Source organism: Zonotrichia leucophrys, chromosome 3 (genome assembly GCF_028769735.1).
Source record: "Zonotrichia leucophrys gambelii isolate GWCS_2022_RI chromosome 3, RI_Zleu_2.0, whole genome shotgun sequence".
Taxonomy (NCBI): Eukaryota; Metazoa; Chordata; class Aves; order Passeriformes; family Passerellidae; genus Zonotrichia; species Zonotrichia leucophrys.
Genome location: NC_088172.1, coordinates 15,804,809 through 15,818,168, shown reverse-complemented (window position 1 = coordinate 15,818,168; position 13,360 = coordinate 15,804,809). Strand labels below are relative to the sequence as shown.

At 37.2% G+C, this 13,360-nt stretch overlaps 1 protein-coding gene across 1 annotated transcript in view; it reads left to right on the top strand.

Annotated features, from left to right (window-relative positions):
* The window catches only part of ME1 (malic enzyme 1), a 154,875-nt gene that overhangs the window by 77,130 nt on the left and 64,385 nt on the right, over nt 1-13,360 (top strand). The window contains exon 6 of the mRNA XM_064707454.1: nt 8,368-8,471. Within this exon, the coding sequence (XP_064563524.1) occupies nt 8,368-8,471 (104 nt within the window). The remainder of the gene's footprint in view (nt 1-8,367; nt 8,472-13,360) is intronic.

Here is a 13,360-nt window from a genome sequence, read left to right as displayed (position 1 = left end):
CAAAACCATGGTTCTGAGTGTCTTCCAAGTTCCAACTCAAATTACAGGCATTTGTGGAATTGGCATTGTCCCTATCCCTCCAGACAGATGTTAACATCAGGAGAGGTCTCTCAGACTGTTAAACATAGTGCAGAGTATTTATCTTGCTGTTTTGCTTTGTTTTGTTTTCTTAAAATGCACAATGACTTACCCTCCTTGTTCTCCTTGCTAATTCTGCTAGATATGGTTCTAGGTTTGAAAAGACCTGTAAGATCGCTGGGTCGCGCTGTTAACTCAACACTGCCAAGTCTACCACTAAACCATGTCCTGAAAGTGCCACATGTACTTTTAAATACCTCCAGGAATGGGAACTCAACCCCTTCCCTGCTTCTCAGCTTGTTCTAATGCTTGAGAACCTGTTCTGTAAAGAACATGTACTTCATCCATGGTGACAGTACCCTGTTCATAGAAAGCATTCCATTATTTTCAGATTGGCACAATTAGCACAGGAAATGGATCTTTCTATACTTTTCCTCAGTATTTTTCCAAGATTAGAAATTATTTTACCTTCATCCTAGTAATCTTATAACCTTAGTTATGAGCTGCTTGTGACAGCTGCTACTTGGTGCAGAAGTAAATGTAGATTTAAAAGAAGGACCTGATGAATCCCTGTGGTGCTGATACACAAGCACGGTACTAGGAGAACTCTGGTGCTTTAAAGATCAGTCTAACAAGGAATTTATTATGTTAGTTTTGAAGCTAGCTTTCTATAATGAAAGATGTTGGCACAATTGTATATTTAAAATTGAAAAACTCTTTAGGTTTTAATTTTCTAGTATGAAAAACTATCAAGCTAACTTACCAGCTTTGAAGGCAGTTTTTTTTCTTTTTTCAATTACAGTGCCTTCTTAAAAAACATATAATCCAATCCTCAGGAAAATACCTTATTTTCTCCTTATGAATAGGGCATGACTCATGATGGCATCCTCTGAAATGTATATCTAATAGTTTTTAGAAGGTTAATTGGTTGAAAATAATCAATGTAAGCTGTTTGACCTAAAAAAAGGTTCCAGTGGCATTTAAATTTCAGAGAAATACCATTATTTTTTTGCTTTATCTGTTGGCTAGCAAAGTTGTACTTGAGGTATGTTTCACTACTCAGCTCTTCCCAGGTCTTTCCTGTTTGGAAACTGCCATAAAGATCAAGGTGCACAGAGTGGTCTTTGCCATACTGTCCAAGTAAATTTACTGCAAGAATTTTTTTATTATCAATGGTAACTTACTGAAAAAGCTTTGTTATTGTTGTGTGAATCTCTTATACTGTGTACTGGAAAGGTGAGCAGGTGGAACAAAAGCTAAATTGCTTTGAAAAAGATATAATTAATCTGATGTCAGATGTATTATTGCTTTAAAAATTTTTCAATTTTAGTATTCAATGAAAAGTATGGCAGTATATGGTTAGCCTAGTTGTAGCGTGTATTACTTGTAGTTTTCAGAGCCCACCAAGTAGAGAGGTTCAGGTATCATTGTGATATCCAGTTTGTTTCAAAAGGAACTTCTTGAGCATATGCATTATTAATGGACCACTGGCTGTAACTAGCTGTATGTTTCAAGCTCAGAAATCTTGAATTACACCTAAAAATCATAAGAGAAAATTTATGTAAAAGTATAATTTCCATAAAATGTCTTATCATTCCCAACATTTTGGAGTTTAGCTATGAGAGTGACTCAGGTGTATCTAGAGACTCACACTAGAAGGTAATACTGCTCTCTGCCACTGGACCATCAACAGCCCTTGAGCTCTTCATCCATCACTTGGTTCCACAAACTGACTCGTGGACACAAGTGAGTCATGCCTCAAACACAAATGCATTGTCTGACTTGGAAGAGACAGCAGTCTTTTGAAAAATCTGAAAAATCAAGTGCATCTTGCCCCTTGCTGCTGCAGCTTTCTGTCTTTGGATTGTGAACTTGGTGTTCCCTTGCTAATGGGGGCTCACATAACCACACAGTTGTGTATCTCAGGTATGTTTGTAAATGTTACCCTCAGGGGGCTGGGCGCTCTTTAGCTTTGCGTGCTCCCTCTCAGGAATGTGTTTGACTTTCTGGAGGAGCCGTTGTGGTAGCCATGGCCCGGGATGGAGGCAGGCAGGCAGATGGTGCCGTGCGAGGGGGCCGGAGGCTTGTGCCCCTGGGCACCCAGCCACGGTGTGCCCGCAGCCCTCGCACACTGCGGCCTTTATTCAGTGCCACAGACATGCGCCGGAAACATCCCACAGAATGTCCTTGGCACAGCCTGGCTCTGTGCAGTCTTGCTTGGGGATGGGCTGTGGTAATTTCATAGCGTGTGACAAGATTCCTTTATGAGGCATTCTTTCCAGCCATTAGAGGGATTTTTATTTTGTTGTTAAAGTTCTCTGGAGCTGACAGTTTTTCAGCTGGGCAAGGCTGTCTGCATGCGTGGGAAATCACTGGAATATAAGCAACAAGGTTCAGTGAGCATTCTGAACTACAACTGGTAATTCCTCTTCAGGTCAGAAATGAGTATGCTCCCTGAGCAGAAGCAAGCACAGGATGTAAAGTTCACATGGACACTTTAATAACCTTATGAAATTAAATAACAAGTTGGCCTTAATAAATGAAACCTGTCTTTATGGAGAAATAATTTCAAATGTCTAGTCTGGGTGTGCAAATCTATAACATCATTATACATATATGAAAGAGAATATGTTCTCTGTATTTTTTACCCCAACCTTAAATTCTTTTAAGCAGAATTTTTAAACACCATAACTACTTTTCTGTTACATTAGGGTATTGCTTCACCAGAGTTTTAATAAATTTTTATATTTTAAGCTGTCTCAAAAATTCATAATACTCTTTGCTAATAACTTTATTCCATAGAAGTCATTCCTTTCAAGCACTGCATTCAAGATTGATTACAAAGGAGCTCTATGAATGTATTATCTTTTAAACTCTTGACTATTGAAGGTCTAGAATTTTGTCTGAGCCGACAAGGGACAATTTTTAGTGATGTTTTTAGGCCTACAGGTGGGAAAATAGTAATTATAGTATGGCCATATCTTTGTCTCTAAAGCACTGACAGCTGCTTGGTTTTGGTAAGGTGAGTGCAGCTGAGATTGACTGTTAAAACTCATGTCTAGTGTATGGGGTTTTTCCTCCTTTTTTTATAGCTAGAATGACCCATTTTACCAACTTACCATAGAATACCAATTTTTGGCATTCTGTGTTGGGATCTTTTGTGACATCCTGTCCTATGGAGGAGCCCATGGAGGAAATTGAGGGACAAAGCGAGCTGCTGCTCTGTATGCCTGTACCTTTTTTGGGGATGTCTGGATAAAGTATTAGCTGAGACTCCCAAAGATGAGATCTCCTTCTTTTAGAGAGAAACAGAGAGTAAGGCTCCTTTTATTCTTGTGCAAGAGGCCCCTTGCTAACATTTGCAAATGTGTTGATAAAGGTCTGGTGTTTAGGTAGGAGGGGCTGTGATTTCTTAGTGAGTATGTCATATGGCTAGTGTAATTCAAAGAAAACAAAATCTCAGAAAAAATCTTTAGTTCTTTGATTATGCAACTTATTTTTGCAAAGTATTCTACACCCTCAAACCCAATTAGTAACATTCAACTCATCCAAAGTTCACTTAGAATTTGGAAACACAAAATTTGTTACACATTTTAAGAGCATCATCCTGTATTTCTGGCTTCAAAACAAGCTTATTCAAAGAAAAGAAAGACCTTCTAGTCTACTATAAGTTGAAATCTTACACACTTTTAGTGTCATGAAAAACACTTTGCAGCTATAAGCAGTTCTTGAAGGACAGAAAATCGTGATTCAGCGTGTTAGTGCTTCCAAGCTGAAAGTTTAAATGAATGCAGATTGATTACTGGGTGATGAGTATTGATGGAAGCTGAAGTTAAGTCCAAAACATTGGCATGTTCCTAACTGGCTGAGTGTTTTTATTGGAAAAAGTTTCACATCAAGTGAAATTTCAGTCTTGTGGAACAAAAATAGAAGTTTGGAATATGCAACTTTCCTGGAGAGCAGAAACCCTCCTTTGCTCACCAGCCCTTTCCCAACCTGTTAAAACTGAGACAAGAAAGTTACAAAAAGAATTAAGAGTGTATTAATGTAAGAAAAATTTAAGACTTGATAAAGCAGCGGCCTCCCCTGGTGTTTTTGGTAACTGTGTGCTCTGTTAGATGAATCATCCTCTGAAATGTGTTTAATTTCTGGCATGTGGCATGTCTTTGTCTCAAAGCTTCAGATGTCCCATACAAATACAGTTCTCTTTTAGCTCTGTAATTGTGACTCCAGTGCAAATCATTTCCCATTGTAGAGCTGCTGGAGGGTTTTGGCATTTTAATGGCAAAGGGTTAGTTGCTACTCTGAAGCATTACCATACACCAAACACTGTCTACGTAGCACTGATTGGTTCTGAACTATCTCTGCTCCATCTTTGTCAGTAGAAAGGCTTGGGGTCTTGCAGATGTTCCCCTACAATTTTCCATGAAGCTGTTCACTGAAGTATGTATTTGTTCCAAAGAAACATCTCAGTGCCAAGTTTGGGAATAAATGACATTTCAGTGTGTTTGTGCGCAACTGATGAAATATTTAAGTGTGCAGTTTTCTGTTTCTCACTGCTTTGGCTTTTGGAGCTAAATTAGAGCCAGGTGCACAGCTCAGCCTTGCTTGAGCTGTGATGGTTTGCTGATCTCTTTAAGTAAGATGGCATAAACGATTTACCTTTTTCTTAAAACCCCCAAAGGTCATTACGGTTTTAATGTGCTCAGGTGGTGTTTCAAAGAACTTGTTATTTTGCACAGCTAATTCTAAATAGATCTACCTGATATTTCCACTACCACAACCAGAACTTTAAAAAAGCCCTTTATTCTTAGAAAACACTATTTCTGTTAAAGTTTGAATGTACCACATTGGTAAACCTAAACGTTTCAGAACTTTTTTTAGTCTTAGAATAAACATGTCTAAAAGTAAGCTGGCATCAACTTTTTCGGTATCATGTGATATGCATAACAAACTAACTAACCTGGGAAAAGGAGAGTTATGTTTTGAGAGAGATTTGATTTCCAAAAACACAAAACAAAGTTTAAGCTTTGACAACAAGCTAGGTAACAAAAGAAACCCAAGTCATTGAGGAAAAGTACCTAATCATCGTGTCAGTTTGACGTACTCGATTGTACCACAAAACTTTTTTTTTTGGTAATCGGTTTTGAAAGCCATGAAATAGTTGGTAGCAAATGTTAATCTCTCAAGATGTGTGAACCCTCTAAAAAAAACAAGCACCACGGTCCTGGTTTGCATGGTGTTGACCTGAATAAGGGGATAATGTGCTTAAGCAGCTTATTCATTCTTCAGTGGCCTTTGGAAAGGGAGCGGCTCCACAATGGTTTGCCACTCAGGGCGCAGACGTGACCACTGTTCTTTTCACTTGCTGAATGTTTCATTCTTTTGTGTCCGCCACGGGTTTCTTCATACGTTGTTCCAAACAGGACCATAAAGGAACTTTTTGGGGCTATTTCATGTCAAACTGTAACGTTTGTTAAGCAGAATGCACTGAGCTGTAACGGAATTCTGAACTCTGAGTATATCGCTGGCCAAGCTTTTCATCAGAGATGTGTCGCTGAATTAATTGTCTCTGCTTGTGAGACTTCCCAGGCTAGAGGTTTATAAACACTCCAGAAACACTGTAATAATTTTAAATATTTCACATTAAATTTCTGCATCAAAGATAGGTGAATAAACTCAAGCAATGGTCCTGTAAATGGAACTGCTTTGGAGTTCTGAGTTTTTGTGTTGACTGTAGATTTAAATGCTCACAGACATGAAAAATGCAGAAGTAGCAAAAGGAGTATAGGAGCCTATGTATGTTTAAAGGCTGATTTAGTACTTTTTGAACAGAGTAATGTGATGCCTGTTTCTCTTGAACTTTCACAGAATCACTGCCCATCTAAACTGCCTTCTTGAAGGAATCAGACTGATTCAATCTGGCTGCAAAGTGTTTTAGAAACATGTCTTCAGAATTTAAAAAGTAAAGGGACCAAAGATTTGTTTTTCATTTTGAGCATTGTTTTATAAAATGAGAAAACGGGCATTGCTTAATAAAAAGCTTGTGGAAGCTCTTTGAAAAGAGCAAATCAGTTTAGGAAGAAAAATTAGGAGAGTTGGAAAGGGATTAAGTTATTTATTCTGAATTGGACAGTGGAACATGCGGTATCCATGCACAGGACATGGAATAGCAGAAGCCTACTGGCATGGAAAACTGCAGCAGTGGGATTTTAGAAGTGAGATTGCTGCTTCTGAATCCTACCATGATGTTCCTGACAGAGGCTCCCGAGCTTGGCTGTTCTTCTTTCCAGCCTTGTGTGTTCAATCTGGTGAGAAGTGTTAGACAACTCATATGGGCCCTCCAAAATTGTCTGAATATTTCCAGTTGTTAAAAAGTTAATTTGCACTTTGTGCAAATTCATCCTCCAGATACATAAATTTATCCTTGATTTTTCAGGTTTTCTTGAGGTAATTTTTAATAACTAGAAAAACTTAAAATGGAAATGAAAAAATAATTTCAGAAATAGTTCTTGACTATAAAGTTTTAAGTGATTATATAAAAACAAGAAGACTGTACAAAAGAGAAAATTACATTGACAAATACTAGATCAAACTCTTGCCAGTTTTTCCTGAAGTATCTAGAGTAGGTACAGAATTATTCTTTTGATTTTGCTGCTAGAATATGTAGCATAATGTGAATACAAAGGCAAAATTATTTCTGAAAAAAATGTGCTACTTAGACATGAATGCTGCAGTGTGTTGGTGAAGGGAATAAATAAAATATTTACAGTGTAATGATGTCACCTTCACTTACAAAGTAATTTTAATTTTGTGCTTTGTTCATGTTTCACTTCAAAAAGCTGAACCAACAACTTCTGAATGGCTGTAAGTAATGTATTACAAATTGCTCTGAATTTAGCAAGAAAATTCACCTTGATTTTTTAAAACATTCTAATCTTATTTCTTGACATCTTTGTGGAAGTGGAGAGAAATGTGAGGGAGAGACAACCGTCTCTATCTGTAGGTTTGTATCAGAAGCCTCCTGGGGAGGCAGAATGCCACCAAAGATTTTAACTTTCATACTGATTCAAATCATTCTTTAACAGGGGCTTGTGACCCAGAGGAATTTTTTTTTCAGTTTTACAATTTAAAACAAAGCTGGGATGGGAATTTCGGCACTACTCTAAAATTCAGAAATCAGATTTCTGTTTCCCAGTCTGGGTCAGGAAGAGAAAGTTTTCCAGACTTTTTGCTTAATTTTGCATTCTGAAGACTCTCACTTGGAAGACAAGTTGGTCTGTATTTTTCTTTACAATGTTTTTCTAGTTGAAGCTGATGTACAAAAAATTTCTGCCACCCTATTGAGTTTACAAATTGTTTTTGGATGAAAAATGTTTGGTCAAGCTTCTGACCTATTCTGTAAGCTGTTTGGGCATGTGTGGGAGGATTGCACACTATAGACAATGGGGAAATTAGCTTATTTGTTTTCAGAGGCGTGTGAGAAATAATAACAAAGAGTGTCTTTATACCTGAGTTCCTGGGAAAGCCAGTGGAAGTGTGACACTTGCTGTGGGGAAGTATAAATTTAGTAATTAGTAAGCTATAATTTGGAAATACATCAAACCTTCTAGTAGTGAAGACATGGAGTGATATAGCCTTGGTGTTTTTATGGGAAGTACGGATCATAAAGCTAAAGAAAGAAGAAGTTCAAGATTTAAGCATAGACAAATTCAGAAATCATATCCAACTGATGGAACATGGATAGCTGAAATTTAAAATTCTAGAATATAAACTGATAATCTAATAAGCTTGGAAGGAAAAGGGAATGGGTTGATTATGTTTTGGCATATTAAATTTTAGGAAACTGCACATTTTCTGAATATCAGCTCATCAACATAGTTGAAATGATGCGCTCTGGGAGAGATTTGTGAAACATTATGCTAAAATGAAGGAAAATGGCTTTTTTTAAATGTCAGAGCACTTTCAGGATATAAAAGAAAAATAGAAAATTACTAAAACTTTAAAAGATACTTTTGAATCCTGACATTTCAGAGTAAACTTTACTTTTTTACTTGGAAACTATACACTTCCTTTGAGATTAGGGTATCCCTTTTCCTTGATAGAAAAGGGTGTTTCCTTAATCTCTTTATGTTTCTTTGGTCTTAATGTAGGGGTGGATAAATTGATATGTTCTTCATATGCTTGGGTTAATCCTCAAACACTCTATTTTTGTCCCCTTCTTATTAACTAAGAGCATAGTATTGTAACTTGCTCATGTAATATTTCAAACATTTTTTTTTTCAACAGACATTGCTGAAAGATCCTTTGTATATTGGGCTGAGACACAAGAGAATTAGAGGTCAAGCCTATGATGATCTTCTTGATGAATTCATGGAAGCTGTGACTGAAAGGTAAGTGATATATCTGTGCTGCTTATTGATGAATTCCACTGTGAACTTCATCTTGAAAGAAATAAAGGTCAGTAGCTTGTGAAAAGACAATAGAGTTGTTAGGTTCCAGATAATTTTTATTTTGAGAGTAGTATTTTAGGAGTTTATAACTGCCTTAGGTATTTACCTTCAATATTGTAGTTTCTTGACTTGTATGAGCAGCAAAATTCATCTGGATATAACTAGTTTTTCAAACTTCTTTTTCAAGATTTAGATTGTTAAATATTTGCCTAATAATTTTCTGTGCCTAGTTCTGTGCCTACATGATCTCTGTCTCTGTGATTTCATACATGAGATGTGAGCAGCCTTAAAGAAGCTATCATGCTTGGAAACCCCTGCCTCTACCCCCACCAAATCCATGACAGGACTAACTTTTCAGTGTTTTAATTTTAAATGTCATGGTATTGGTACCAAGTCAGATCTTTCACTGCTTCTCTTCTCATATACAGAAAGTAGTTAAACTTATTATTAGACTGTGATGCATAAAATATGTCTCCTTGCATGTCAGATAACACATTTGCTCATAGTTTCCTTGTTTGTTAAAGTATTTTGAGTTCTAGCTCTGCATTCAATGTGTATATCTGAAATAGCTCAGTTGCCAGAATCCTTAGAGGAATGTGTTTTCTCCATCTGCCTTCCAAAGATGAGGCTGATCTGTGGAACCTGGAAATACTTTCCAGCTCCTCAGTCTTGCCTTGTGCCCCATCTGCATGTGAGACCTTACCTAGGTATACATAACTTCTGTTCTTTCTGCCTTGGTTGCTGTGCAAAAGAAACTTGGCCAAGAAGTGGTATTAATTTCTGTGCCTGAAACCCATATTCTTTCATGTACTACTTAGACTTTTCCCCATCATCCCCACTGCCACTCCCTTGTTTCATAATCTTCCTATGGAAGTTGCTGGTGTGACTGTCCTGTTGTATGTTTGCTACTCTGCTGAAAAACACTGCAGATAATGTTGGTGAACCTTTCTAATAGAGTAACCACCCTAAAAGAATGTTCAGAGCATTAGAAATTGCTCTGTGCTCTGAAAATCTCTAACATATTGCATTCTCTAACTTGCCCTCTCTTTAAAATGAGCCACTGTTCTTGATACTGAAAGAAATAATCAGAGTCAAGCAGATTATCTCAGTAATGTTTGAAGTTCTGGTTGACATGAGCTTGTTACTTAAACATCTTTAAAGCTCTGTAATTTTTGAGCAATTTTGAGCAATTTGTGTTTGCTTGACCTTCTGAAAGATCACTTTGTTCTCAGCTAAATCTGTCATGGTCAGCGGTGGTTGAAGTTCATGTTTGAAGTGGAGCACTTAAAAATTGTAATTCCAACTTCGCGTGGTTTACTTGTGAATTGTTTTGCCTGTAGTGTGACACCTACGTTCATTATGGTACCCATTTACTAGGGTGAAGGGAAAAGTGATGTAGTTAAATAAAAATTAAGTCCAATTGCTCAATAATTTTACATTTCCTTAAATCCAGATTTGTGTTTAAAGTGCCGTTGGCAGACTCAGCACTTACAGCTGATTCTGGCATAGCAGGTCTGACTGTTAAACATGCAGGTCATGATTCCCTTTACAAACATTGTGGTGATCTAGGTAATTGTATGCTTTGGTTACATGATAGTTATTTTTTCCTTATGAAAGTGTCTATTATGTTTTTCCTCTTTTCACTTTTCCTGGCCTTCTGCTGTCTGTTTCACTGAGAGAGTATTTGCTTTGCTAATCTTAGATGCATGTTTGGTCTGTTAAATTTTATGTTAGTCATATTTATTGTTACTTACTGCCATGGTGCTCCAAAAGAAGCTTCTTATTTAACACTGCCTAATCAGTTCTGGGAATGGGATGAATTCTGGTGAAATCTGCTGTCATGGTGTTTTCAGTACATCTCCAAGACATACATAATCATGAATATTGTAAAGCACAAAGCTGTCATGGATTTTTAATAAGTCTAAATTAAAGACAGGGTGATGACAGATATTTTCAAGTCAGAAGGCTATGTGAAATACCTCTTTTAGATCTTTTTTCACCTTCATAATTCTCCAGAGAGGCCAAAAGCTAAGAGAAGTGAGAGCCAGGTTTTAGCAGCATTGCCAGGGAGCAAGAAGGGAGTGGGCAGCAGTACAGGGCGGTGCACTTTGTACAGGCTTTTTATTGGCTTCCAGAGAATTTTCCTAGATGTCATCTTGAATGATTGTTAAATTTTGAGAATCTTAATTTTTATAAATTTATAAATTTTTATGCAGCATAATTTATAGTGTTTCATGTTGAAAAGTCATCTTTATACAATGAATGGCATGATAATAAAGAAAGTGCTTCATATAAAGGTATAGTTTCATCAACTGCAATACTTTCTTCCTTCTCAGCCTCTGCTTATATTCACTCTAAAAAAAGTTCTACTTATGAAACAAAATTATTTATGAAAGAGTCGGGATTAAAAGAAAAGAAAACCCCAAACCAAACCAACAAACCCTAAACTAATCATTACTTAAAGATTTTCGTACAGTATCCAGTGTGCTATAATGGCAGAATGGAACGAGTACATTATGATTTTTCCCATATGAGGGAAGGCAGGAACATATGGAAAGTATCTAGATTTCTGGTGACAAAAATCCAGTGAACAGCTTTTATTTACTTACATATGTATACATTTATCTGTTTGTTTATTTATTTATTACCAGTGCCAGCAGCTACCCTCTCTGAGGGCAGGTACTATAATTTCTCTGGGCATTACCAGGTGGTTCTTGCTTTTGTGTCAGTGCAGTAATTTGGAGGAACAAGAATATTCTAAGTGGAAGGAATATTTTATGACAGGAGAAAAAGACGGACGGACAGTTGTCTTCATCAGTGAAGAACATAATACCAACTGGAATTCAGACACATTTGTTAAGTTTCTGCCCTGTGGAGAAGTGGGTCATAAAACATTTTATACAGACAAGTAAATTTTTCCAAATGACAAGTTGTTCTTAAATATCTGTGTTTACTGAGGAAACTTTGAGAGGAGGGATTGCTAAACAACACTTTGGTAGTTGGGATTGATCCACCAAACTTTCATGTGTAACCAGAGAAAATAACTCTCTTTTTATTCCAGTTCCTGTTTCTTTTCTGCTCAACTGTGATGATGCAAAGAGAAATATATCAGTGGCCAAGAGGTATTCATGTACAGCAGTGAAAGGATTATGGAAATGCTTGAGGGGAAAATATGTAGAATGGAGATGGAAAAAGAAATTAAAGGAGAGGGAAAAAGCCTCTTTTCAATAACAGGGACTTGAATTTCCTTGTCTAATGCAAGGAGGAGATTTAAAGAGTATGGAAATTTTTCTCCATCTCAAAGAATATTTAATTTGCACAAATCTGGTAAAGATAACTCCACCCTGAACCCCTCAACAGAATGTCAGAGTAGGGAAGAACAGCATCCTACCGGCTTGCTTTCTGCTTCAGACCATCCCTAATAGAAGTCACTGTAGTAGGCAGGGAAAATACTGACTTGCACCTCTGGCCTATGAACAGATAGGAAACTTAGAAAATGGAAAGAATCTGGGGGATTTTCCATAGATTATTTCCTTGCCTACCTACCAGAACCCCAAAGAGTTGGAAGGAATTATTTGTCTGTTATGAGCTAAACCTTGTGGGTTTGTGATGTGTATGAGCAGCCCGATATCACTGAAGTTATCTTTGTGTGTGTGTTTGTGATGGTAAGTTTTCAGTTACACTCCAAGATAAAAATAATGGTGGTGGACCCTTGAAAAGTAATGCCATGTGTGGTTTCCATTCTCTTCTGTAATGATATTTTGATTAAATCCTTCCCCACTCTTTTTATATGCTATGCTTTTCTCAAGTTTGTGAGCTATAAACCAAACTGCTGACAATTGTAATTCACTGTGTTCCATCCTAAATTACCATGATGTAGTCATTATTCCTCATTTGCCTGATTACATTATTCACAGATGGTAGCAGTATTTCATTTCACTTCATGTACTACTTTAAAGCAGTGTTTTATGGTAAATATGGTTTAGCTAACTTTGAGAACAACTGTAAAAGCACTATATCCACAAAATCAAAATAGAAAAATATTTTAGTAGCTGTTTTCATTTAGTAGATTGCATTAGAATATAGTTCAATTTGTGACTAAATTAATTAATTCATACAGCCCTTACTTTTGGCAAGAGAATGTACTGGCAAGAAGTCACCTTAAAAGGTACATATAGGTATGCATCGTTAAGGGAGTGGTTGGACCACACAGTCATTCTGACCTGTCCAAGCACAGGTTGTGGGAGCATTGGTGCCTCTGTCCTCTTTTGCACTTTAGTGGTGCAAGACCAAGACTTACATTGTGCCTCTGTGTTCCCATATTGATCAAGCTAAAGAGGCTGTCAGAAAGTGTGCAGAAGAAATGCTGCTGCAACAACTCCCTCCTTATGGCAGACTTAGCGAAGATCTTTCTGTATAGAGATTTTTTCCCTCATTGGGAATCAGGCCCTTTGAAGCAATTTTTCAAGTCTATGACTAGCTGCTCCTTCCACCATGCAATGAATATTAACTTTCTAATGAGGATCACTGTGGACAGCAGGATATGAGAAAGGTGGGTCGGTCCTTTGGCAGTAGCCTGTAGGCTGCCTTGACTACAGCTACAGTTGTTCTCTGAACCTACCCTCAGTTCCTTCCTGTGCTTACATCTGAGATTCATTTCCAGTCATTGATGGGTTTGTGTTCTTCCTGAAACTGCCTGGGTCCAGGCTTCCTTGCCCACCTAGACTCCCAGGTGGAGTTTTTTATACTCATTAGACCTTTCAGAAGGCTCCTTGGCTTGTTTGACTATTAAAAAAGGTTCTTGGACTAAAAAAAAAAAATAAAAAATA